The sequence below is a fragment of the Plecotus auritus genome (assembly GCF_963455305.1).
Source record: "Plecotus auritus genome assembly, chromosome: 3".
Lineage (NCBI taxonomy): Eukaryota > Metazoa > Chordata > Mammalia > Chiroptera > Vespertilionidae > Plecotus > Plecotus auritus.
In genome coordinates, this window is record NC_137772.1 from 178,603,631 (window position 1) to 178,631,551 (window position 27,921).

Sequence of the window (27,921 nt, forward strand, 5' to 3'; positions counted from 1 at the left end):
ACTCCCATGCAGTGCTCTTTCTGGAAAGGGCATTTTACTTAGCAGATTTAACCTTCAGTAGGAGGAGAAAGCTTGGCAGCCCGAGTGGCTACTCCTGTTCTCAGACTTGGGAGGAAAGGAGCCCTGAGAGGCCTCATCTTTCTGGGGATGGTCTTTGGGAGCCAGGAGACTGAGTAGGGGATAAAGGGAGTGAAGCCCTGGGCTCCCAGAAGAGGAAGGGTGTGTCCTTTAAGAGGCCTCTCAACCTTCCCTGACCTCATAAACCTGAAATCCATGAGGACCTGAAACGTGTAAGAGCTGAGATGCTGACTCAGTAAGAGTTAGAGGCCAATTTGCATGATATTTATAAGGTGATTTAGCTACATGTGGCTTGGTAGTAGTAAGAACAGCCTTTGTTTCCAACCCATGCCTCTTTTATCTCTCCTTCCACTAACCCCAACGCTTGCCTGAGCACTTGTTAGTCAAACTTGTAATGATCATCTTACTATGTTCCTTATGCTGTGTACCAGTAACTCAAAGATGAAGCCAGCCTGTAGCCCCTTCCCCATAGTAAAGTCAGGCTTGTGGCTTGCAGGTAGGTGGGTGTTTGGAAGATATCACCCAAAGATGAGCCATAGCTGCCCCCAATTTGGACAAAACATCCTCAACATAGGCCCATCTGCCTTGCCTGCTTGTATGACCTATTTCTTAGCTACAAATGGCTAGCATTACCTGTTCTAAACATCTGGCATTACCTGACTGCTTAGTCACCTTCCCTCTGGCTTCAAACAGCTGGAGAACTCCACCCCCATCCACCTCCGATCCATTTGGGATCCCTCCCCCTTTTTTGGGAAGGATCTGGAGGTACCAGATCTACAAGTTCTGATGTCTTTAAAAGGATGAGCCTGGGAAATAAGGCGCACTTGAGAGCTGTGACATTCATCTTGACTCTAGTCGAAGTCCGACAGACAATCCCATTTTGGCCTCCAACTGGGTACCATGAAGGCCGGTGTCCCCCTGATACTGGCCATGCTCTGCGGCCTGGCCTGGGCAGGTAAGTCATTATCTGGTGGAGGTAGAAGAGGTCCTGCATAAAGAAGCAGAGGTTTGGGGAACTTGGTAGAGGGTGAGAGTAGTGGGACAAGGGAAGGTCAGCTCCGTCCTAAATCCACAAAGCACCTTATACTGGTCCTGGTCTGAGGTGCAGGAGTTGCCTCTGGAGTGGAGTGGACTGTGTGAAGGGAGTTTCAGGGCTGATGGACTAATGTCCTGGGAGACACTTCTTGACAGCTTGGAAGACCAGCTCCAAACATTCCTTAGTCCAACCTGACTTTTGATCTCACCCAAGTTTTGTTTTTTGTGGCCATTGTATGGTATAAAGCTGGGGCTGGAGTCTGCTGGGTTTGAGTAGCCTGCTGCCCTTGGTTACCCCCTCTGCTGCCTGGGAATAAATGAGGTTGTCTGGGGTGGGACCTTTCTCTGAGATGGGCAGGCTCAGAGGGAAACTGGAAGGAAGAGCCCCTGACCAGGAAGTGGGCCATGTGCTACCTGGGGCCATGCAAGTGGTCAGGGGAATCGGTCTTGCCCCAGTGTTAGAGGGATTAACACATAGAGAAGGGTCCTGGTCCACAGCTACTAGCGGTGCAGGGGATGGGATGGGACCAGCAGAGGAACAGGAGCCCTTTCCTGTTTAGTAGCTATGCAAAACGCTGGGGCCCTGTGTTAATTGTGGCTAATGAGTGAGTGAAACCAAGTGCCAAGGGAGAGGGCTGAGCTGAGGTGTGTGGCCTAGAAGAGAAAGAATCAGAGCTTGATACCCATTCCACCCAACCCAGGTGGTTCCTGTATAGGACTGTTGTAAGGACTAAATAAGATAATGTATTAAAAGCATTCTATATGGGGTGAGATCTGAATGAATTGGGGCTTTGATTATGACTATAAATATTCCTGTGAGAAGCTTACTCTTGGAGTCATTTCTAAGTAGGTTGTGGATAAGGGGACCCCTGGCAGGATTTCTAAGTGGAGAGCCTTTGGAGGGAAAACTGTTCCCAGGCGTCCAACCCTGGATGGGATCATGTACCTGCATTGCGGCGCTCATTGCAGAGCAGCCGGAAATCAGCTCTGACTGGGCCCTGCCTGGCAGAGAGCCAGTGGTAGAGAGTGAGGTAGGACAGGAAAACTTCTAGCTTAGTGTGAAGGAGTGGCCGCAGGGTTGATACATCCCAGTCTCAGTAGATGACAGCAACTCAAGACTTTTGGTCTCTGCCCTAGCTGGCTTGGCTCAGTGGATAGAGTGTTGGCCTGCGGACTGAAGGGTCCCAGGTTCAATTCCGGCCAAGGGCACATACCCGTGTTGCGCCTGGGTTGCGAGCTCAATCCCACCCAGGAGGGGGCGTGCGGGAGGCAGCCAATCAATGATTCTCTCTCATTGATGTTTCTATCTCTCTATCTCTCTCCCTTCCTCTCGGAAATGAATTAAAAAAATAAAATAAAATAAAGACTTTTGGTCTCTGGTGAGGAGGTGGGCAGAGGCAACAGTGGTTTCGGACATGCAGGTGGAGCCCTGGCCTCTGATGGTGGTGATCTCATCTGGCTGTGGGATTGCTGGGGAAGTGAGGGTCAAGTGGCTGATGCCACCTTCTTTCCTCAGGTGGGAGGGAAGAGGCTCTGCTCTTGTCTATCCTATTTCAACATCTCAGAACTTTGATGCAAGAATATGAATCACATTGCGGAGCCTTTGGCTGAAGTAGGAAGCTGGTCCTGGAAATGAATTTTCTTAGTTGACTAGGTCTCCATGGAAATAGCATCTGGGCCCCTGTAGAGGCACAGATGTAGGTTGCCCCAAGCATCAGAGGGGCTCAACACTGGCATAAGGGGACGCCCAGGCTCTCTTGGTGGGCAGAATGGATAGGGAGTGAGCATTCATTCTAGCTGCTAGCATCTTGACATCTTGGAGGGTGCAGAGAAATTTAGTATTTTATTGGGGCTGGGGTGGGGTGCTCATGGCTAAGCTCTTCATGGGGAATGGAGGAAGAATCTGAGTCTGAGAAGAAAGGCCAAAATGAAGAAAGGCAGAGTCAGAGAAGGGGCAGAGGGACGAGGGCAGCTGGTGGCTGGAGCAGGGATTCAGGTGCCTGGCTGGTGAGCGAGGCACACACAGCACTGGTGTAAACAGTAGGCACTGGGTGGTGCACTGGTGTGAGGAGTCAGGGTGAGTGTCCCCAGAGCAGCACAGCAGGAAAAGTCCCTTTGAGGAACAGCTCCTCCCACCCCTCCCCTCCACCCTCAAATCCCAAGGTCGTCTTGAAGCCTAAGCTTACTGAAAGCGTGCAGGATCCCGGGCCAGGCTTCTTGCTGGGGACACAGTTCTTGAACGGAGATGAAGACGTCCACTCAGCTGGGGCCGGGGGTGGGGTGTTCTTCTGAGCACCACAGAGCTGTCTATTCACTCGCAACCCGTCTCAACGGGTGCCAGCTGCTGGAATGAAGCGAATTCTTTCCTCGGACTCTGCTGATCTGGCCCATTAGAGACGCTGCCCTGTTTTGTCTGAATTCTCTCCTTCGGATTCTGGGTGTACTGCCAGGCTGACCGGCAGGCAGCTGACCGAGCCTTCCTCCTGGGCTGGACATTTCTCCTTAAGGTCTTCCCATTCAGGCTCTAAAGGAGCATCGTTTAAGATTCAAGAGGAGTTCCCTTGGGCCTGAAGGGACAGGGGCCTGGGGCCTGCTCTTTTTTAGGGACAATTCACTGGATCCGAGGCCTACCTTCCCGGCCACACAGGAGGCCCTGTACATAAGATGAAGTTGCCTCAGGCCCTGGGTAAACTTGACCTGACACCTCTTTGATGTAAGGAAAACAGACTTATAGTGGGGGTGTCAGCTAGGAAACTGTCAGCAACATTCATCGTGGGCACCCCAGCCAAAGGGAAGGCCTAGCTGAAACCCAGGGAGGGAGTAGCTGGATAGCATGTCGGTGGGAGGGAAGACTGCTCCAGCCACTCTGAATTCCTGTCACCTTGAAGACGAGCATAAAATTTTGCCACTGTTTATTTATCTCACAAACACTTGCATGGCGCTAATCTGTCATGCACTATCCTAAGTGCTTTACAAATACTAACTCATTTAGTTCTTATAAATATTCTATGAGATGGGCTCATTATCACACTTTTACAGATAAGGAAACCGAGGCACAGAAGGTCAAATAACCTGTCCACGATTGCATAGCCAGAAAGCCGCAGAACCAGAATTCCAGCCCCAGGCAGTTGGGTGCTAGACTCCAGGTTCTTCACCTCCCTGCTGTGTCACCCTCATTAGCACAGTATAACCCCTAATCCCAGAATCCAAAGCGGTAACTTAACCCATATCCTAATATTCACCTCTGCCCTAAACCCAGGCTAATTTGAGGTGCTATACCTGCATGGGATCATAATTAGAACCAAAATCCCAAATCTAGTCTAAGGCAAAACTGGGCTAATTTCCTCTCTCCCAGTCCTGACACATTCCACAACCCTGAATGTGGTCTTAAAGCTATCCCCAATGCTTTACCCAAACATGAATACAAAATAGTTATTTTATCAATAAATTTAACTCAAGCCCAAATCCTAACTGTAGCACTTAATCTAAACCTAACTAACCCCCACCCCGGCCCAAATTAAGTTTCAGTTTCCTCATTCACACCCATTCCGGCACCGACAGTAACTCTGACTCTGATCTTGACATTCTCTAACCCACAGCCTGACCCTAACCCCAGCACTCGCTGAATCCAAACCTCAGGAACCTCAAATGGAAAGAAAGGCTCTGTTATCAAAGGCTCTCTTAAAGCCCAGTGTGGAAGGAAGGGCCCCACAGCCAGCTTCACCCTGGCTTGCACCCTCCACTGTCTTTGCTGCGGTGGGCGTGGTGGGACTTGTTTTCTTAGGAGTGGTGGTGGGTTTGTACCATTTCTTTTACAATTTCTTGTCCTTATGCTCCTGTGACCAAAAGCTTGTTTCTGCAAGCCCTTTGGCTGGAGTAAGGGATGTGGTCTGTGGTTACATAACAGCTTATTCCAAAGGCCAATTCCCACCCACACCCGCCTCATTCCCCACCCTGCGATAAACGAATCTGAGTGCATTCCAAAGATTCAAGAAACAGAAAGATGTGACTGTGGGGGGGAATAGGATGCAGAGAAGACCAGTGAAGGGGAGGAAAGAACAAAGAAGCAGAAAACGTAAAAGGGACAGGCTGAGAGGAAGGGGATGGGTCAGGGGGAGGGGGCAAGGGGATCCCTTTCATCTACAGGACAGGTGAATAGTGGCCTTGGGGCCACACCCAGCCCACAGACCTCTTTATCTGGTCAGCATGAATTTTTTTAAAATTGGAAAATTTCACATAAAAATGAAGGCTTCTCTTGAAGAACTAGAGGTTGTGGCAACACTGAGCCTGTATCCCAACATGGCAGCAAGTGGCTAGAGCTGACGGTGGCTGCCAGTTTCAGGCTGGGCATTAGTCCCAAATTTGTCACAGTCCCCACCTCTTCCTATGCCTTCCTGCTTCTTCACTCATTTATGTCACAGGTCTAGCCCCATAAGCATTTGAGTGTGTGATCCTGGTCTATATGTTGAGCCCTGCAGTATTGGGTGGGTGCTGGCCATAGTGCATTTGGGGCTGTGGAAGTACTTCTCCCTTGGAGACAGCAATGACCTTCCTTGCCAGGCGGGGTCCCAGCCCTTGTCTGTGAACCCTCCAGCTAGGGGTACCTTGATGAGGAGAATAGGATCCTCAAAGGGCTGAGTTTGTGACCCTTACCGCCCATAGGAAAAATGGAGTCATGCGCATCGCGCTGTAATGAGAAATTTAACCATGATGCTGCCTGCCAGTGTGACCGCCAGTGTCCCTGGTACTGGGACTGCTGTGACGACTACCAGCACCTGTGTACTAGTGAGTCTCCTTGGGGGGGGGCGGGGGCGGGGGGGGGGTAAAGGGTCTGGAAAGCACAGTAGGTTGAGCCATGTCCATGCCAAGCCTGCCCCAGGGCTGCTGGCTTGGATGGCCAGAAGTCTAGAACGGGATTCAGGACTGATGCCGGCACTCAGGGGTCTGGGATGAGGATACATGGGCATGCAGCAGGGATCAGCAATTTAGACACCACTTGTCCCAGGTATTCTAGGATGTCCCAAGTGTAAAACCCCAACTTAAAATAAAACAGATGTCATTTACCTGGATTATCTATCTGAATTATCAGGATTAATGATATCTTGAAAGTTTAAGTAATTCCCCCAAAAGTAAAATGATAAACATTTCATTTTATTATGTATTCCAATACCAATGGTTACTCAACACTTTAAATAGAAAAAGTATAAAAAACGGCAGCATACTTTTCCCACGTGCATGCCCCCAGGGAGATTAGGCAGTGACACAGCGACTGTCACAGTTCACACCACTCTTCCTGTAGTGAGTGGACCGAGTGGCCGCAACATCTCCAACCCTCATTCCCAGTCTAGTGATTAAATGGGACACGCACTGCCCTCAAGAGCCAGTAGTTCTTCTGTTACTTCAGTGGCACAGTCTTAAGTGAGTCATTAAAAAAACATCATTTTGAATAACCACCTGGTTTGCACACTGCCGATGTTTCAGACTTTCAGGTAAATGATCATCTGCTTCAGGACACAACGCCTTGCTACGTTCTCTGCCAAACCATGTGTCCTGACTCTCAATTTGGAAAACATGGTCCCTGGAGCCATGGTAGATCATGGCCCACAAGATCACTGCATATGGCTGCGCGCATTGTGCACTGTACCAGGGCACCTGGTGAGAGGGCAAATCGGATCAAAATTGAATCTGTATCTTTCTTGCTAAGCCATGTGCCTTGGGCAGATCTGCGCCTGCTGAAAGAAAGGGGTGACTTCTCCTAATTTGCCCAAAGGTGGTGTCTGCTGACCCAGTCCTGTGCCCACAGAGCTGCTTCCACCCAGAAGGGACCTTTCTTCAATTTACACAAACACACCACATTACTCGCAGGAATTCTGCTGATCGGGTGCAGGCGGGAGCACAGGCCCAGTGCTCACTGTCAGAAGCTGAGCCGCCCCTTTCTGCTGCTGCTGTGCCCTACTCAGCAGACCCAGGAAGGCCCGTTCACCTTAGACCATCACACTCGCATGTCTAGATAGAGACAACACTCAGCCAGGAGCCGTTTAATCTCTCTCTCTCTCTGATATGCAACTCAAAATGTAACCAATGATGGTTGAGACCCTAGATCAGCTCACAAATGTCTGTTGGCATAAAATGTAACTGAGTTTAGCACCCTGTGAATCGTCAGCACTCAGAACACAGCCTGGCACAGGGTACGTGGTCAGAAGATTCCTGGTAACTGAATGAATAACGTGACCGGTGGTTCTGATGGTAATCACACAGTATTAGCCAGCGAACTCACGCATGGATTCCCAGTCACTCTGTAAAAGCGTTGTTTCTTTGGGGGAAAGTATTCCGCCGTGTGATGAGCAAGGAGCTCAGAGTCCCAGGAACATTCCTCCTCTTCGTCCCCACCCCAGCTCACCCGACTCAGCCCAGGGCAGAGGCTGCAGTCACCCAGCTTGCAAGCCAAGGGAATGGAGCAGCAATAGGAATGGGCTTTTCTAAACACACACTCCCCCAAACACAGCCTTAGTGGCCATTGTCAAGTGTTGCAAAGAAAGAAGGGAAGCTGGTTTCTCAGGAAGCAGTCCTTATTCCTGGAGGCCCTGGGAGGAGCTCACTCTTGACTCTGATGAGGAGTTAGGATAGGTCTTGCGTGTTTCTAAGTAAGGGCCTTGTCATTTGGAGAATGTCAAGCCTGTCCACCTATCATAACCAAATCAGAGTTTTCAATCCAGAAGGGACCACCTTCTGCCTCCCCCTCCCCTTTGTATAGATGAGCATACTGAGACCAGAAGGTAAAGTGGTAAGGAGGGCTGTCACCTGGGGAGATTCTTTTCAATAATCAGTCCCCTTCTGTCTTCCATTTTCAGTTTTTCTCCTCCTTCACTTGCTATTTGTTCATTGTTCCCTAGCTCCTGTTTCATATTTTCTTCTACTACACATGCTTGTCCCTGAGGCTGGGGGGACTGAGAACCAGAGATAAAGGGAGGGGTCCCTCAGGGATGGCTGGTGACTTTACTTCTCTGTTTCAGTTGAAGAGGACCCCAAAGAGCCAGAGCGGTTCCTGGAGCTGGAGGAAGAGATGGAGGAAGAGATGGAGGAGGCCTCGGCTAGCAGTGAGTCTACCTTCTCAAAGGGGACCTTCAGAATAAAGAAGAAGGGACATGAGAGGGTGACAGGGGAGGGGCAGCCATATCAGCGGCAACAGGCCAAGGCCTACGTCAGACAGACCCCAAGTCCAGCACCTGGAGGTGGTAAGAGGGGCTCGCTGGACTCAGGATCTGGGCAGGAAGAAGCCTGAGGCCCTCAGCAGCCTGGGGGTGGGGGCTCTGGCAGGAAAGAAGGCCCGAGGCCCGTGGAGAGGCCGGAGAGGGAAGTGGAAGAGATTTTATTTTTAGAGTGGGAAGATTATAAAAACACAGGCCAGAAAGGAGAGTTGGGCATCAGAAAGGACTTCCTGACTGTGAAGGGTGTGGACCAATGAAGCTTGTTTGTTTCCCTTCCCTGGAGATCTTCAATAGAGTCAGGAGAGCCAACAAAGCTAAGTGTGGGGAGCTAGCCGTGACCCAGCGACCTCTAGAGGTCCTCCGGGCATACACCTCCCTCTGTTCTCTCAGCCCTGTACTCAGCACCCGACTCCTGCCGGGGCCGCTGTCATGAGTCCTTCGACAAGCACCACCCATGCCACTGCAATGCCCGTTGCCCAGAGTTTGGGAACTGCTGCAAGGATTTCGAGAGCCAGTGTGGCCACGGTGAGTCTCCTGCTCCCTTTAGCCTAGCCCCAGGGACAGATGGACTCTCCAGAGCAATAGTTCTCCCAGTGGGGTCCCTGGCCGGCAGCATCAGCATCATCTGGGAATGTATTGGAAACGCTTCACCCTGGACCTACTGAATCAGAACCTCTGGGGGTGGTGTGGCCCACGAACCTGTTATAACAAGCCCTTCAGGTGATTTTGATGCATGTCAAAGTTTGAGAACCTTCCTAGAGAAAGGGGCCAGTGTGGACATTCTCTGGACATTCTGTGGGCAAGGCCAGGTGCTGATTTTAAGGATCCTTAAGGCTCGAGGCCCCTGTCCTCTGGCCACGAGGGGGCCTGACTGCAGCCCCTCTCCCTTGCTGCCAGCTTCTGGAAGGTGCCTGAAGGGGATGCATTCAGACAGATACCTCCTGTCTACCCTCTGGCTCTGAGACACCCTTCTCCCAATTCCTCCCAGAGGGCTTCTCCCACAGCAGTGACGCCATAACCACGGAGGAGCTACAGGCCATCTCTGAGAAGATCTACAGGGCAGACACCAACAAAGCACAGAAGGAAGACATCATTCTCAACAGCCAAAATGCCATCTCGCCCTCTGAGACCAGAGACCAAGTGGACCACTGCCCGGAGCCGTGCGTTCCCGTCATTCCTCTCCTGCAGTTTCTCCCCCAAGCTTGCTTCTTTTGATGCCTCAGCTCTTTTATCCTCCAGGCAGGAGGATCAAAGGGAGAGCAAAAAAATAGGTTTCCAGAGGCAGACAAAGCTACCTTGAGGGACTGTGGGCATCCAGGGGGGAGGGTTTCTGTGACTGGCTAGGCTGAGAACCTACCTAACCTTCCAGGAGCTGAAGTGTAAGGAAAGAGTGACCTCATGCAGGCCCTCAAGAGCATCTGAGGTCCCCAAGCTGCTCCTGAACCCAACCCTCCCAGGCCTGCCCTGGCCCATCAGCAGTCCTGGAGGGGTTTCTGCGCCACCTTCAGGCCTCTTACTGGGCCACCCTCAACCTCCCTAGGCTCTTCACATATGTCAACGAAGAGCTGTTCTCCAAGCCGACCTACGCAGCCTTCATCAACCTCCTCAACAACTACCAGCGGGCGACGGGCCAGGGGGAGCACTTCAGTGCCCAGCAGCTGGCCGAGCAGGACACCTTCCTCAGAGAGGTCATGAAGACGGCCGTCATGAAGGAACTGTACAGCTTCCTCCATCATCAGAGTGAGTGAACCTGCCCCCGGCCCCAAGGCGGTGCTGAGGGCTCTGGTCTGTCTGCAGGAGAGCCAGGAACCTCTGGGGCCTCCACAGTGGGGAGAGTAAGAACATGGGTGGGGACTACATGGAGGCTGGTGTCCATTGTAGTATTATTATTATTATTATCATTATCATTATTATTATTGTTTTAGTCCTCACCTGAGGATTTCCATTGATCTTTAGGGAGAGAGTAGAAGGGAGGGAAGAGGGGAGAGAGGGAGAAAGAAATGTCAATGTGAGAGAGTCACATCGACTGGTTGCCTCCCACACTTGCTCTGACCGGGGCTATAGATCAAGCCTGCAACTGAAGTACATGTTCTTGACTGGGAATCGAACCCAATATCTTTTGGTCCAGAGGGCCAATGCGCTAACCACTGAGAAAACTGGCCAGGGCTGGGTGTCCATTTTTTAAGGGGGAAGGGAGAGAGGGCCAGAGAGAAGTCCAAAAAGATCATGGACCCAAGCAGAGGCTGAAGAATCTTCTGTCTGGCCTGGAAGTCACCCCATCTTTTGATTTACTGTCTGCTGCCTTGTTTACCTCCCACTCACTGCTTCAGTCTCAGGGTTTTCTGCAAGGCCCGCTCCACCCAGAACATGGTCAGCCACCTCAGCCGATCCCAGCTCAGCACCACTTTCCAGGTTTACAGCGTCCCTGATTCTACTCCTTGCTCCTGCTAAGTCCAGGAAGGAGGTCGGCCCACTCCACTTTTGTTGTTGGGGAAGCAGCAACAGAAAATCAACAAAGGTTCATAGGGGAAGGTTCTACCAGGAAGGGTTCTGATTGGAGTGACTCCAGATAGAAACATTTGAATCAGACCAAAAAAGGTCAGGGCTGCGGAACTTCTTGGCACGGGTTGTGTTTGTTAGTGTCCTCCAGATTCCTTTCCTGCAATCCAGGCAGTTGGGCTTTGCCTCAGAGCGGCTCTGTCCAGGTCTTCCCTCCCTGGCCCTCTGATCTCGGCTATGCATTTGGTCCAAGGGCTTCTGCCTTGACTTAGTAACATGCTGTTTTTTAGGTGAAGTCCAAGGCACACTTGTAATCCCTATGAAGAGGAGGCAATCCTTCAACGCCCCCTGGTGTTCTCTTTGTAGTAAACACTCGAGAGAATCTTGGCGGTCCAGGCTGAGCCCTTTAACTTTTTAAAAATATATTTTATTGATTTTTTACAGAGAGGAAGGAAGAGGGATAGAGAGTTAGAAACATCGATGAGAGAGAAACATCGATCAGCTGCCTCTTGCACACCTCCTACTGGGGATGTGCCCGCAACCAAGTTACGTGCCCTTGACCGGAATCGAACCTGGGACCTTTCAGTCCGCAGGCTGACGCTCTATCCACTGAGCCAAACCGGTTTTGGCTACCCTTTAACTTTTTAAATAAGATGGAGGCCCAGATAGACTAGGTGACTTGGCTGAGGCCACAAAGGAAGTTGTAAGCAGAGCCAGGCTGAAACCCAGGGTTCCCATACTGAAGCAGGCTGTTGCATTAGTCACCCTGTCTTCATCCCTCTCCCTGTCCAAATTCCACTTGTCTTTAAAGTTCTAGCTCACATCCCACTGCATGTATGAAGCTGTACTTGCCTCAGCTCCCAGCTAGCTGGCTTTCATCATCTCTTCAGAGGTCAAGGGTTTGGGGTCTGGCCCCAAATAGCCTTGGTCCAGAGAGACTTGGATTAGAGTTCGGCTCTGCCACTTACTAGTGGAGTGACCTTGGACACGTTATCCTACTTGTCTGAGCCTTACCTGTGAAATGGGGTCTTGGAGGACTTATGCTTGTAAAGCACCCAGTGGAAAGCCTGGCGCCAAAAAAGTGGTTGCCATTCAGATTGTGGAACCATTCTGTTATTTTGTGCATATTTAGTCTTGTTTTCCAATTGTGTTTTAAGTCCTTGAAAGAAGGAACTATGTCTGGTATCACGTTTGTATCCCCCACACACAATTCTGGGCAGTAAACAGTTGGTATTTGATGGCTCCTACATTTAGACCCCCAGCCCTGACCTTTTCCTTGGGTCCCAACTGCCTTTTCGACATCCCTACCTACCTATCTAATGGCATCTCTTCGGAACTTAGTGTAAAGAGGTTCCTGCTTCTTCCTCAGTTTTCCCCATCCCATAAATGACACTGTCATTCATCCAGTTGCTCAGGTCAGAACCCCAGGAATTATATTTTATTCTTCTTTTTACCTCACTGTTCCCCATTTCCACTTCCTTCACCAGTAACATCTATTATGTCCCCTTCAGAATCTATCCCTGGCCCTGGCTGGAGTCGCTCAGTTCAGAGCATTGTCCCATGCACCGAGAGGTCGCTGGTGTCCAGTCAGGGTGCATGTCCAGGTTGAGGGCTCAATCCTCAGTAGGCAGCCAATCAATGGTTCTCTACCATTGATGTTTCTTCCTCTTCCTCCCTCCTCCTTCCCCTCTTTCTCTAAAATCAGTAAAAACATACTTATTTTAAAAAATCTACCCCTGATCTGCCTACTTCTCACCCCTCCTCCATGGCTTCCACCACAGTCTAAGCCACTACCACTTGTAACCTGGACAAAGTGTTAGCCTCAAAACTGGTCTCTCTGATGCTCATATGCCCTGCTGACTTTTTTACATACACAACCAGAGTGATTAAAAAAACTGTTTTTATTGATTTCAGAGAGAGGAAGGGAGAGGGAGAGAGAGATAGAAACATCGATGATGAGAGAGAATCATTGATCGGCTGCTTCCTACATGCCCCCTACTGGGGATCGAGCCCGTAATCTGGGCATCTGCCCTGATCGGGAAATGACCCGGCAACCCCTGGTGCATGGAAGGATGCTCAACCAACTGAGCCACACCAGCCGAGCGAGGAGTGATTCTTTTTAAATCCTTTGTCTCTGATTATTCCTATCTTCTCAGAGAAGCCTTTCTGATCTTCCTTTTCTAGAAGAGCTCCTACCCTCATCCCCACCTTCAGTCATATGGGATAATCTTCATTTCCTTCATAGCACTTATTTGAAAACATATTGTTTACTTATTGTTTATTTGTTTATTATTTGTCTCCTCTACTGGAATGCAAACAGTGATGTAGTCCTGTGTTTCCCTGCTGAATCCTACACTTTTAGATCTGGGCCTCGCACAAAACAGTTGCCCCATAGATCACTGTTGAATACATTTGTTGGTTGAACCCATGTGTCTCTTGACATGATGGAGCAGGTGGCCCTTTTTTCTTTCCCAGGATCAGATCCTGCCTTCCCCTCTGTTATATCCTCTATGTTTCTCTCCCCAGACCGCTACAGCTCTGAACAAGAGTTTGTCAATGACTTGAAGAACATGTGGTTTGGGCTCTATTCAAGAGGCAATGAAGAGGGGGACTCAAGTGGCTTTGAACACGTCTTCTCAGGTGGGATCACTCTGCTTGGAAAGAAAGAGATGGGGAGGTAGCTTCCTTCAGGATTAGGCATTGATGAATCCGCAGCTGCACCAGCTAGCAGGGAGGGACATGTCCACTCCCAGGCCGAGAGGGTGGGGTCTGAGGAGTCACTGTTGAAGAACAGTCTAAGGGTGAAAGAGGACCAGATGTTGGGCTCCCAAGGGGCACATGTAGGAAGGGAGACATGTTGGAGGCCATGGCTGTCTACCTCTGAATGGCCCTCCACTTCCAGGGTTTGGTCACCTGCTTCCCAAGAGGGCCTTGGTCTTTCTGCCCACTGCACTGACCCATAAAGCTCCCAGCAAGTCTGGTTTGCTCTTGTAGGAATGTATCTCAGATTGGTTAGCAGAGTCAGCCAGGAGGAGGAATTTCCCCAAGGGCTTGAGCTGAAAGGGGGGCCTTCTGGAGGTAAAAGTTAGGAATGCAAAGGACTCTGAGCAGTCTGGGCAAGGGGCTGAGCAGGTGGGAAGTCTAGGAGCCAGAGACTTGAAAAGTGAGACAGCCTTGGCATGGGAGGGAGAGAGGGGCTAGAGGGGAGGCCCAATCACCCACGTTGCACTCTTTATTATAGGTGAAATAAAAAAAGGCAAGGTCACTGGCTTCCATAACTGGATCCGCTTCTACATGCAAGAGAAGGAGGGCCTGGTTGACTATTACAGTCACATCTATGATGGGCCTGTGAGTACTGAGTGCTGACCCCGTGGACGCCTTGTTAGTAGCCAGACTTTCTGCCCTCGTTCTGCATTCCGAGCAGTCAGACTTGTCTCTCACCCTGACCTTCATTGGCAGCTAATGGGGATTACAGATCTGACTTCCCCATCTGCTGGACAGCGGGTTTAGCCAGCCAGGACACTGGCATTCCTTTCCAAACCGTGAAGGCTCCCCAACTGTAGGGGCAGGAGGCAGAGGGCACCATCTCTGGATGGGGTTGTGGGCAGGGCAGGGTTCTCAGAGGGGAGAACCAGTTATGCAATTACTTCCTGCTTGAATTATCTTAGAATGTGGTGTCAGCTGGAAGTTTCATCTGGCTAGTCTGAGTTAAACTTTTAATAAAAATGAAAACTTTACTGCCCAGTGCCAGAAAATAATTTGGGAGTGATAAACGACCCTTTTCTTCCACGTGTGAGGGCCATAGGGAACAGATATGTCCCTGTTCCCCAGGCATCGATCATATGGAAGCTGACTCTGGCCTCCCTGGGAGATAACACCCTGGCAGCTCCAGACACAGGGTCTGAGAGGGGCTTACGCACTGTAGTAGGAGGGACTGCTTATTTAAAGAATCCAGCCTCCCCCGAAAGTTCACACAGACACCTAATGGGCCCTCAACAAATCCTGGCTGACTGCTGCCATTTGCTACCACTCAGTCAGCCTCCACTCTGTGGCATTCATACCCCCTCTCTGTCCGCAGTGGGAGTCTTACCCTGACGTGTTAGCGATGCAGTTCAACTGGGATGGCTACTATAAGGAAGTGGGCTCGGCTTTCATCGGCAGCAGCCCCGAGTTTGAGTTTGCGCTGTACTCCTTGTGCTTCATTGCCAGGCCAGGCAAAACGTAAGTACTGGGCCAGCCAGGCCAGGGGGGCAGAGGGTATGGACTGGGCCAGCCAGGCCAGGGGGCAGAGGGTATGGACTGGGCCTCAGAGTTCTCACTTGGGACATGAATCCATCAGATTGGAGGCTGCCAAACTTCATCTTAGCCGGAGAACTGCCGCCCCTCTTTCCTTCAAGTAAAATCTTATGCAGGACCTTAATGTATATAACAGTGAGAAATGGAGTCGCCCTGGTGTTCCAAGCCTCTCTGATTGCCCCTGAGGCTGCTTGGGGGAACCCTGGAGCCCCAGAGAGTACTGTTGAAACCACTGGGCCTCATGTGCTCTAACATTTGAGGACCCTGGGTCCTGCTACTTCTGAAACCCTATGCAGACATTTAATTTCTGGAGGTTCAGCTCCAGAATCTGGGATTTTAGAATACTGCTCTGGGAAAGATGAAAAGCAGTTTGTTTGTTTGTCTTAAGAAGATAGGAAATAGGCATAGATTTTGAAAGGGCTCCATGCACGTGGGGAGCTGAAGTAAGTGGTGGCAGCCTCTTAGAGGCCTGTTAAGATAGTCTGGAGTTCTGCATGAACTGGGCTTGTTCCTTCCTGTCTGGGGACAGGGGTGGAGTGAAGCAGGAACCCATGATTTGATGATCTTTCTCCACAGGTGCCAGTTAAGCCTGGGTGGATATCCCTTGGCCATCCAGACCTACAGCTGGGACAAGTCCACCTACGGAAATGGCAAGAAGTACATTGCCACAGCCTACGTGGTGTCTTCTACCCGATAGAGCTTGGGGCCAGAAAGGGGCAAGAGGGCAGTGAGAGCTTTTGCGGGACGGAGATGCTATACACTCTGGGCTGGAGGAGGGATGGAGGAGACTGGGAGGGATTCCCAAATCCAGACAGAGAGAAAGAGAGAAAAGATACAAATTAGAAAAATGCAGGGAAACAGTCAAGTCTTTGTCCTCCAGCATTTTGGAAACAGCATCCAGACACAGAAGGTGGGGCCTTCCATAGCTCTTTGCCCTGACAGAAGTTGGAACTGTGAACAACCTCTCCAGGCCTCAGGTTTCCTTTTAATGTAAGGGAAGGGGTTTGTCCCCTCTCCTCTTTTTGGGGTTGGGGAGAGGGCAAACCTGATGGATTATTACTGTGAAAGTGTTATCAATTGTTCTTAGGAAGAACGGCTGATAGACATTCAAGATTACTATAATGGCTGTTATTGTACACAGCTCTGCAAACAGCAATTCAGCCCTATGTTGGGGCCTCAAAGAAATCAGGCCATGGAAATCAAGCATGGGTATTTGGTCTTTTCTAGGGTTACATCCTCTCAGAGCAGGGTCTGGGAGAACTCCAATGCTAGACAGAGAGGATCATGGGTTGACACAGTGAGTGGGCTGTCAGGGAGTGGACTTCTCCAGGCCTGGCGGTTTTTACAGCCAGCTCAGTAACTGCATCAAGAATGTTCCTGCTTGTAGCTTTTTAGTGCAATTACAGAGCTGTATTTTGATCCCAAATAATATGTGAAAGAGTTACCCCATCGGAGGATTTTGCATCAGAAGAAGAAAGGAGCCGATAGCTTGGTATCATTAATAATTATTTTAAGGCTTAAGCAACAACAAACTCTAGAAGGGAAGACCGGGGAGACTGCATTTCAACCTCAATTATGCATTTCTCCCCTAACTGCACCGAGAACCAGATGCTGTTCCACAGAGCCAGGCTTGAACTAGAGGGTTTGAGTCTCCAATTAAAGTCATTTAAGAAAATTTGAAATGTGTCTCTTCTTTGTAATGGGCCTTCCTCAAATGTCTGTCTCCCTGCTTTTGCCCAGGAACAGGGCTGGGAGTGGTACTTCTGCTTTCAGTGTTTCTTCAAGATGGCTTGGAGAACATGGTATCTCGGTGAAGTCCCTGAGGTATCACCAAGTCCCTCTAGCAGAGATTGGGAGAGAATTCTTCCTGGTGGACTTGTAATGTGAAGAATGGGAGGAGTGTACTTCTGGCTTCTGGTTCCACATATAGGAGCTTGGAAGTTGCCACTCTATCCTAACAAGTGAAAACAGAACAGACTGAAAAACCAACAACTCTCCTTGGATTCGTAAGAGAAGAGAGGACACAGGCAAACCCTTGCCCCAAGATTGGAAAGACAGGAGACCGTAGATAGGGCTTGCTGGAGAAGAGATTCTGGAGCAGAAACCAGTGCTTTTCCCTGACACAGGTAGGAGAAAAGAAGCCATCCTATCTAATAAAAGAGCAATATGCAAATTAACCATCACTCCGCTACACCCACAAGCCAATCAGGAGCAAATATGCAAATTAACCCAACCAAGATAGCTACGGCCACAGAGAGCAGGAGGGAGGCTTGGGTTTCCCCGGCAATGGAGGAAGCCAAGTTTTCTGCACACCCTGGCTGGCCCAGGCCTCCAGTCCAGGCTACAAAGTTTCAATTGTAGAAGATAAATAAATCCCAGATACCGGGGCCTCCACTTGGGTCGCCGGGGTGTGTGGCCGGCCTGCAAACCACCCAAGGCCCCTCGCCCAGGCCACCCCACACCCCAAGGGAACCCCCACCCTGATCCAGGACACCCTTCAGGGAAAACCAGCTGGCCCCCACCCGTGCTCCAGGCCTCTATCCTATCTAATAAAAGAGTAATATGAAGATTGACCATCACTCCAACACACAAGATGACTGCCCCCATGTGGTCAAAGATCCTGCCCCCATGTGGACACAAGATGGCCACCAAAAGATAGCCAGCAGGGGAGGGCAGTTGGTAGGGACCAGGCCTGCAAGGGAGGGCAGTTGGGGGTGATCAAGCCTGCAGGGGAGGGCAGTTAGGGGTGACCAGGCCAGCAGAGGAGGGGAGTTGGGGGTGACCGGGCCTGCAGGAAAGGGCAGTTGTGTGGGGGGGGACCCAGGCCTGTAGGGGAGGGCAGTTAGGGGCAAACAGGCTGGCAGGGGAGCAGTTAGGCATCAATCAGGCTGGCAAGGGAGTGGTTAGGGGGTGATCAGGCTGGCAGGCAGAAGCAGTTAAGAGCAATCAGGAAGGCAGGCAGGTAAGCAGTTTGGAGCCAGCAGTCCTACCGGGATCGGGCCTAAACGGGCAGTCGGACATCCCTCGAGGGGTCCCAGATTGGAGAGGGTGCAGGCTGGGCTGAGGGTCACCCCCCCATGCACGAATTTCATGCACTCGGCCTCTAGTCTATTATATAAAAAGCCTGTGGTCATCACGCCATCACACCGTAATGACTGATCAGCAGGAGGCTGCGTGCATGGCAAGGTGTGCAGATGGGTGGGGACTTGACTCTGGAGGACTTGACCAGAGGCGTGGTTGGGTTTCTGGGTCCCACCAGGGTGGCAGGTGGGTTTCTGGGTCCCACCTCCCGTGGTGGCAGTGGTGGCCACGGGACTCTTTCTAGGTCCCGCCTCCCACAAGACTCTTTCTGGGTCCCGCTGAGCCTAGGGACTTTGGGTCCTGGGTCTCGTGCGATTTCGTGCGCTGGGCCCCTAGTTTTAAAATATTCCAGAGCACTGTCCTTCTTAAAGCCTGCTGTCAGGGGAAACTAATTAGACAGAGCCTAATCTGAGAGGGCGGGGGAGCAATAACATTTGTTAAAGCTCTTACCATATCCCAAGTTGTGCTAGATAGGAGTTTTACATTCATTTTCTCTCTCCGGTAGGTATTTTTTATCTTCACTATTTTAATTATACCGAAACAACTGAGATTTAGATTATGCCTCATTTAACAGATTACATTCTCAGTAAGTAGCAGAATCAGGGTTACAAAATTCAACCCTTTTCCTCAGGTTATTGTGAGCCTGGGTTTCTAGCAGTACTGATTCAGTCATGCTTCTTTCAAAGGATACTTATTAAGGCCTGGGACAGAGGTTACTGGTTGTCCCTCAATATCTGCTCTCCTCTTCTTCCTTATTTATTGAATTCTTAGTTTTTAGATGAGCACATGACTGCCCAAAATTAAAAATGCTCAAACTCCCTTGAAGAGAGAAGGCTGCCATTATAGGCATAGTTTTTTGTAGGCCAATGGAAGCCTCAGAATTAGGTAATGATGGCCATGGAGACCATTGAACTAACTCCTCTCACTTTGATTTTGTACTCATTAAACAACTGTCTGATTATTGTGAGTTGAGAGAGAAAGGGAATTCACCCAAGGGTCTATGAGGTGTTACCAGACCAGCCAGGTGGCTCTTTCCTTTCCCATCTCAATTGACTCTGCCAGAATTAATTTTAAAAATACAAGTTGCTTTTGTTAAGAACATGTATACATCAATATTTGCTTTGAGTTTTTTACTATTAATTTTTAAAACAAAAAAACTCTTAGTTATCTATTCTCTTAACACAAAAACCAAAGTAAATTTACTAAATTTTATTATTAAATATTTTAATGAGATTAATGATTTGACCACTATGATTTTTAAATACAAAGATACCAAATAATTATACAGTGGGAAAGATGTGCTAATAATATGACCTTCTAAGGAAGGGCCCGAGGGAGGTTTTTCATTGACCATTACTTGGCTTAGTGGTTCCCAACCTCAACTGTACAGCTATATCCTTTGACTTAAAAAAGTCATGATGCCCAGGTTGCATGAATTAAATAAGAATCTCTGAGTATGGGACCTAGAAATCAAACATTTTTTCATACTCCCTAGGTAATTCCAAAGTCTAATCAAGCTTTTGAGAGCCACTGATCTGAATTTTTGGGCTAATGTTTAAGATCATAGAGCTGTTCCAAATGAAAAGTTTTGCTTATTTGTTTGTTTTCATGGAATTTAAAAATTATTTTTGTTTTACAATTTTTTTGGAGTTGTCATAAAAATAAAAGAGAAATCACTCATATAGGAAGTAGAAGCAAGAAATGTTACAAGTTTCATATTCTTTCTGCCTTGTAAGCCAGGACACATCTAAAGACAGACCTTAATACTCACACATGTTATAGAAGGACTCAAAGATAGACACAGAAAAGGAGTTTACTTGCAAAGGTGGATTGAAGAACAGGTTTACCAAATATAGCATTTAAGGGGGGGAGGAAGGAGGAGAAACCTTGCAAAATTGCCAATTACAAGTTTATATCGTCTGTTCGCGGTAGAGAACCAGTAACTCTCTCACATGATTATCATCCTCACAAAGATCCAAGGCAAATATTCGGGATTAAGTAGTTTGAGGGAAGTCCAAGGAAATATTCAAGGCATTACAATTTGGGAAACAAGTCAGGATGACCCTGAAGGTTTTGGGTAACCTCCCGTGAAGTTTAGTCATATTGGAAGCAGGCAAACTTCCCACTTTGCTTTAACACACCTGCCAACTCCCTATTCAGGTTTTACCTTCTGCGCACGCTCCTGGGGGCGGGGCGGGGCGGGGCGAGAGCGCGCGGGGACTTGTGGGAAAGCCCAGGGAGGCGGGGTGCGGCGCGAGTGGCTGCGGGCTGGAAGCGGCGGAGGTGCAGGCCCTAACGGCTTGGTGAGGTGAGCCGGCTTTGCAGTTATCACCGAGGAAGCTCTTGGGGTCGCCTGGCGGGTGAAGGGGGCGCGGCCGCGGGTGCTGGGTAGACGGAGCGGGCGAGGGCGGGCGCTGTTTGGCGCAGCGATGTCCCGGGTAGCGGCGCACCGGGGGACGCGCTCCGGGAGGGGGTCACCCTGCGCCGCCCGGACCTGGACGTTCTGCTTGGCTGACGGCCCCTCCACCCGGGCTGCCCGGGCATTGGGCGATTTGCGGGGGTCAGGACCGTAGGTCCACACTCCGGAGAAGTCCGCGGTGGGGCCTGCCCCCTTTCCGCGTGGGTGCGCGGTGCTCACCTGGATACTGGGCGTAAAGTGATCCCCCGCAAGCACTGGAAGTTTCTGGTTGCCTGCCTGGACCTCACTCGGTCCATCGCAGGTTCCGTGGGAGTAGTTGGGCTTGCAGGGGTAGCAGAGGTGATGGGCGAAATGGAGAGGCCCTTGACCCCCCTACAGCATCTCACTGGCTTGCTGCACTTTTCATATTTTTGAGTCCCCAGCAAAGCATTGTACTTGTTTTGTTTCTTAATGAGATAGACACATGTGATCAAACATGGGCACTGCCCGAAAGGAGCTTAAACTTAGTCTAGTGTCTGGGTCTAGGCTGGGAGTTAGAAGACCTATCTGCATTTGCAACATCTCTCCCCCCCCCCCTTTTTTTTAATATACTTTTTTTTTTTTTATTGGTTTCAGAGAGGAAGGAAGAGGGAGGAAGAGATAGAAACATCAGTGATGAGAGAGAATCATTGATTGGCTGCCTCCGGAACGCCCCCCACTGGGAATGGAGCCCGCAACCCAGGCATGGGCCCTTGACTGGAATCGAACCCCGGACCCTTCAGTCCATAGGCCGAGGCTCTATCCACTGAGCCAAACCGGCCAGGGCCCGAATCCCATTTTTAATCACTTCTCTCCCGCATTCTACTTCCCCTTTCCCCTCCTCCTTTAAGCTTTGAATCCCCTCTCACCCTTTGGTGACCTTGCACCATCACTACCTCTTTCTCATATCTGCTTTCACCGTGTTTCTCCCCAGGCCCCTCCAGCAGTCACGCACCGCTTAACGATGAAGATACGTTCTGGGGAAAGTTATGAGAAATGCATGGTTAGGTGATTTGTAGTTGTGTGGAAGTCACAGAGTGCGCTTACAGAAACGTGGTACAGCCGACTGCACACCTAGGCTCCATAGTATAGCTTAGTTGTCCTAGGCTAGGAGCCTGTACAGCAGGTTACTGTACAAAACAACACAGACTAAATCAAGCACGAGAGAAAATGAAGGAATGAAGAGACTTGGTAAACAGGAGATGGATGAGGCTGCTAGTGTAACACAGCATACTTTTTAAAAAATAGGTATAAAGCATACACTCTACCATAATGATAGAAAGTGTAGTATAGTAAATTATAAACCATTAATATAGTCTTTTATTATCAAGTATTATGTACTGTAATTATATGTGCTCTACTTTTTTTATGTGACTGGCAGTGCAGTAGGTTTGTTTGCACCAGCATCACCACAAACACATGAGTAATGCATGTGTTACATGGCCACGATGTCACTAGGTGATGGAAATTTTTTTTATCTTAATCCATTATCTTGCTAGAGGCCTGGTGCAGGAATTCATGCACTGGTGGGGTCCCTTGGCCTGGCCGGCGGTCAAGGCCTATCGAGGGGCCAGCTGGCTGTGGGGAAGGTCTGGACAGGGGCTGCCCCCCCCCCCCCCCCCCCCCGCAATCAGAGCTGATGGGGAGGCCGGCCAGGCAGGGGGTAGGGGCTGCAGGAGGTTGACTGGCTGAGGGAGGTTGGCTGTGGGAGCGCACTGATCATCCTGCATTGAGCGTCTGCCTCCTGGTGGTGAGTGCACATCATAGCAAATGGTCGACTGGTCATTCTGGTCATTGGGTTGTAACCGTCGCTTAGGCTTTTATGGTATAGATGGAACCATGGTTGTATGTGTGGTTATGTGGCACAGGAGCTATCTTACAATATCAAAGACAAAATCATGTTAATCTCCTTATGGTAATCTCATTTACTCAGCTTGCTTTGTTTTCATTCTTCTTAAAAATCCCATTAAAACTCTCAATAATCTTTGTATGACTAGATATAGAGATTATATTATAATCTTTAAAATTTTCTTTTCCCCATACAACCTCTACGACATTTGGCACTGAAAACCTATCCCACCTTGTTGAACTCTTGAAAATACTCATCTGTGATGGTGCTCTCCAAGTTTTCTTCCCAGCTCCCTAGATGCTACTGCCTAGTATTTCTATACTAGAGGCCCGGTGCATGAAATTCATGCACGGGGGGTGGGGGGTGTCCCTCAGCCCAGCCTGCACCCTCTCCAATCTGGGACCCCTCAAGGGATGTCCAACTGCCCGTTTAGGCCCGATCCCGGTACGGGCAGTCGGACATCCCTCTCACAATCCAGGACTGCTGGCTCCCAACTGCTCACCTGCCTGCCTTCCTGATTGCCCCTAACCGCTTCTGCCTGCCAGCCTGATCACCCCCTAACCACTCCCTTGCCAGCCTGATTGATGCCTAACTGCTCCCCTGCCAGCCTGTTTGCCCCTAACTGCCCTCCCCTGCAGGCCTGGTCACCTCTAACTGCCCTCCCCTGCAGGCCTGGTCACCCCTAACTGCCCTCCCCTGCAGGCCTGGTACCCCCCAACTGCTCTCCCCTGCAGGCCTGGGTCCCCCCCAACTGCCCTCCCCTGCTGGCCATATTTTGGTGGCCATCTTGTGTCCACATGGGGGCAGGATCTTTGACCACATGGGGGCAGCCATATTGTGTGTTGGAGTGATGGTCAATCTTCATATTACTCTTTTATTAGATAGGATAGAGGCCTGGTGCACGGGTGGGGGCCAGCTGGTTTTCCCTGAAGGGTGTCCTGGATCAGGGTGGGGGGTTCCCTTGGGGTGTGGGGCAGCCTGGGCGAGGGGCCTGGGGTGGTTTGCAGGCTGGCCACGCCCCCCGGCAACCCAAGTGGAGGCCCTGGTATCTGGGATTTATTTATCTTCTACAATTGAAACTTTGTAGCCTGGAGCGGAGCCAAGCCTTCTGCTTGCTCCGTGGCAGCAGCCATTTCTGTTGGGATTTATTTATCTTCTATAATTGAAATTTGTAGCCTGGAGTGGAGGCCTGGGCCCACCAGGGTGTGTGGAAAGCTTGGCTTCCTCCATTGCCGGGGAAACCCAAGCCTCCCTCCTGCTCTCTGTGGCTGTAGCCATCTTGGTTGGGTTTATTTGCATATCCGCTCCTGATTGGCTGGTGGGTGTGGCTTTGTGGGTGTAGCCGAGGCACGGTCAATTTGCATATTACTCTTTTATTAGATAGGATGGGCATCTCTTCCTGGTTTTGTTTAAATCAGGGGTCCTCAAACTTTTTAAACAGGGGGCCAGTTCACTGTCCCTCAGACCATCAGAGGGCCGGACTATAGTTAAAAAAAAAACTATGAACAAATTCCTATGCACACTGTGGGCCCGGGACGAGTTGGCTGCTAAGCAGGACAGGCAGCGGCACCCAGCGGGCCGGATAAATGTCCTTGGCGGGCCTCATGTGGCCCGAGGGCCGTAGTTTGAGGACCTCTGGTTTAAATATTAGTGTTCTCTAATCTCCCACCCCCACCCCATAGTCACAGTTTCCACCTTTATGCCAATGATACCCAAATTTAGAACTACCCTTCTGTAACTACCTACCATGTCCTCCTGATGTCCCATAAGCACTCAAAGAAAACATATCCCAAACAGAAATATCTGTCTTTTCATTTGTCCTCCAATCCTGAAGCCTCTTATCCTTTTAAAATTGTGATCCCTGACTCAGAATGTCACCACTAATCTTACCAGGCTCCCAAACAAGAAACCTAAGACATTGATGGAGTCTTCTGCACTCTGTAGTTCCTCAGTCTAATCAGTCACCATTTATTTTACCACATTAATACTTTCACATAGCTCTCTGGCATTTTAAGATGTTTCATTTCCACTTTCTCTTCCATGAAGGGTCCTTCATAGTCCCTCACTGTGTCTGCTCACTCCTTCATGTAAATCACTTGGATGGCCTCTTTTGAAACTCCGCTGAAGTCACAGCACCTATGGGGACTCTTCTTGAACCTACCATCCTACCATCTGATTTATGCCTGTCCTTTGTGGTCATAGGCATATGCTTTGTGATACATAGCATTTATATGTATCTCTAGCACAATGCTTCTCAACCAGGGGTTATTATGCCTCTCAGGGAGACATTTTTGATTGTCACAGTCTAGCAGGGAGGTGGTAATATGGGCACCCAGTCGGTAGAGGCCAAGGATGTTGCCAACCATCCTACAATGCACAAGACAGTCCCCCTCCAATAAGGAATGGTTTGACCCACAATGTCAGTAGTCCCAAGGTTGAGAAACAAGTAAATAATTCAATTTAACATAATATTTTGTTACTTAGTATTTGGTTGTTTTGTTTTCTTCTACACTAGACAAGGGACTTCGTCTTATTTATTTTTGTATCCTTCAATCTTGATACATGACACCTATCACATAGCAGAAGGTCAATAAATGTTGAAAGAAAAAGGAGGAAAGGAGTTAATTAGGATAAATTTATTAACTCTGGAGATGAGCAACCAATCTGCTACCATGGGTACTTGCTAATTTCAGTGATTCCCTCCCGATTGCCTTTCAAAGTTTGGGGATGTCCAGACTTGTTTTTTAATTTTTTGTTTATTTAGCAAATGCTGATTGACCTATTTTAAAAATAATATATTGATATTTTCTTTCTTCAGTATCACTTCTATCCATATATCTTGGCCATTTATGACAAGGTAAAAAGCAGTTAATTAGCTAGGTTTCAAAAACAATAAAACAAGTAAATAATTCAATTTAATTCTTATTAGAGGTTGGTTGTTCAAAACTCTGCAGGCCATAATGACTTCAACTAATAAAGCAATTGAATTGCAACTACAAGTGAAACAAAATGCAGAAGAATTACAAGACTTCATGAGGGATTTAGAAAACTGGGAAGAAGATATTAAACAAAAGGATATGGAACTAAGAAGACAGAATGGTGTCCCTGAAGAGGTAAATTTCTTAATTAAATTCCTACTTCAGAATCCAGCAGAACTATTTACTTTAAAATAAAGCACCTTTAAAAATGGTTTGTGAAAATATTGAAATAGAAGTGATTTGCTTCCTGTCAACATTTTGGAAAATTATGCTTTTAAAGTCTTTGTAATAATTGTATTAACTATAGTAACACATTTTTAAGGCTTAGTGAGAGAAAGATCATATGATAATTCTTAAAGTAAATGAATAGCAGTATGGCTGGTGTGGCTCAGTTGGTTGAATGTCATCCCACACACCAAGAGGTCGCCGATGATCGATCGATGTTTCTCTCATTGATGTTTCCATCTCTCCCTCTACCGTCCTCTCTAAAATCAATAAAAATATATATTTTAAAAAAGTAAATGAATAGCAGTATGGCTGGTGTGGTGAGTAGATATATCATCTATATCATATATAATTTTCTAATGACACTAACATACACTATCGTCATAAAAATGTAGATAGTACCTAGGTTTAATAAAATGTTTCTCTAAAGACTGCATTTTTTATACTAGATGTAATGATGTGGAGGCAGTTCAATTTGCCATTGTATCACTGCTAATTAATTGTACTCAGGCTGAAGATCAGGTAGTTTTTGAAGTTTAAATTTAGGATTACAAATTAAGTGTATAATTAAAATTTCTGGGCAATACTTTTCTTGTGACTGAACAATGTTTGACATTTGTCAAAGGATGAATTAAACTTTTTAAGCATAAATTATCATTATAAGTGAAGGTGGTAAGTTGGTATTTTTAAGCACTTGAAAATTAAATTTAAAAATACTTTTTACATGGAATATAATTTAGTGAGAATTTAAAACATCGCTAGTTATACAAAAAATTAATAATAGAGTGGTGCTCAAAACATGTGTTGTTTTTTTCCTCCCTAGAATTTACCTCCAATTCGAAATAGGAATTTTAGAAAAAAGAAGAAAGGTAAAGCTAAAGAGTCTTCTAAAAAAACCAAAGATGAAAACACAAAAAATAGGATAAAGTCTTATGATTATGAGGCATGGGCAAAACTTGATGTGGTGAGTTAATCTAATTATGTGTTTCTTAGTATTTGAGTAAAATTTCATGGCATTAGCTGAGAGTCATGGATTAAATGAAAAGTAATGTTGAATTCTTACAACCTGTTTCTTTCTCTTATAAACATTGTATGTGGAATAAAAATAGCACATAGAGGTCCAGTGTACTTTTCACTCTGATTTCCCCAATGGCTACATTTTAATTATAGTATAGTATTAAAACCAGGAAATTAACATTGGTACAATGTATGTATAGTTCTGTGCCATTTTATCACGTGTAGATTTGGGTAACCACCATTGCAATAAAGATACAGAAATATTGCATTACCACAAAGATCTCCTTTGTGTTACCCATTTATAGTTGCATCCTCTTCCCTTCTCCCACCATCTCTAATCCCTAAACAGCCTGAATTCTAAGGTAGTAATACTCCCAGAAAAGAGTGACTCTGCCAATACCTTTTTTTTTTTAATCTTTATTGTTCAGATTATTACAGACGTTCCTCTTTCCCCTCCCCCCCCATAGCTCCCCTCCACCCGGTTCCCACCCCACCCCATGCCCTCACTGTCCTCGTAGGTGTAAGATTTTTGTCCAATCTCTTCCTGCACCCCCCGCACCCTCTTCCCCCTGAGAATTGTCAGTCTGCTCCCTTTCCATGCCCCTGATTCTATTACATTCACCAGTTTATTCTGTTCATCAGATTTTTTATTCATTTGATTTTCAGATTCACTTGTTGATAGATAAGTATTTGTTGTCACTTTGTTGTTCATAATTTTTTATCTTTACCTTTTTCTTCTTCTTCCTCTTCTTAGAGAATACCCTTCAGCATTTCATATAATACTGGTTTGGTGGTGATGAACTCCTTTAGCTTTTTCTTGTCTGTGAAGCTCTTTATTTGACCTTCAATTCTAAATGATAGCTTTGCTGGGTAGAGTAATCTTGGTTGTAGGTTCTTGCTATTCATGACATTGAATATTTCTTGCCACTCCCTTCTGGCCTGCATAGTTTCTGTTGAGAAATCAGCTGACAGTCGTATGGGTACTCTTTTGTAGGTAACTAACTGTTTTTCTCTTGCTGCTTTTAATATTCTCTCTTTGTCTTTTGCCCTTGACATTCTAATTATGATGTGTCTTGGTGTGGTCCTCTTTGGATTCCTCTTGTTTGGGGTTCTCTGCACTTCCTGGACTTGTAAGTCTATTTCTTTCACCAGGTGGGGGAAGTTTTCTGTCATTATTTCTTCAAATAGGTTTTCAGTATCTTGCTGTCTCTCTTCCTC

The 27,921-nt window shown here is 48.1% G+C and overlaps 2 protein-coding genes across 3 annotated transcripts in view; both read left to right on the forward strand.

The window, feature by feature from the left end:
- Nucleotides 1-978: 978 nt before the first annotated feature.
- ENDOU (endonuclease, poly(U) specific) lies at nt 979-16,795 on the forward strand (the record flags this gene model as incomplete). The annotated part of the gene is made up of 10 exons (XM_080661859.1): nt 979-1,033; nt 5,776-5,898; nt 8,127-8,210; nt 8,712-8,846; nt 9,310-9,481; nt 9,862-10,061; nt 13,347-13,460; nt 14,062-14,168; nt 14,899-15,041; nt 15,693-16,795. The coding sequence occupies 10 exons, from the start codon at nt 979-981 to the stop codon at nt 15,811-15,813; spliced, it is 1,254 nt and encodes a 417-aa protein (XP_080517985.1). The 3' UTR covers nt 15,814-16,795.
- A 3,607-nt stretch (nt 16,796-20,402) lies between these two features.
- The window catches only part of RPAP3 (RNA polymerase II associated protein 3), a 39,922-nt gene continuing 32,403 nt past the window's right edge, over nt 20,403-27,921 (forward strand). The window contains exons 1-3 of one of the 2 annotated variants that reach the window (XM_080662972.1): nt 20,403-20,505; nt 25,438-25,596; nt 26,510-26,650. In XM_080662972.1, the coding sequence (XP_080519098.1) occupies nt 25,444-25,596; nt 26,510-26,650 (294 nt within the window). In that variant the 5' untranslated portion in view covers nt 20,403-20,505; nt 25,438-25,443. The remainder of the gene's footprint in view (nt 20,506-25,437; nt 25,597-26,509; nt 26,651-27,921) is intronic. The other variant, XM_080662973.1, reaches the window with a different exon arrangement.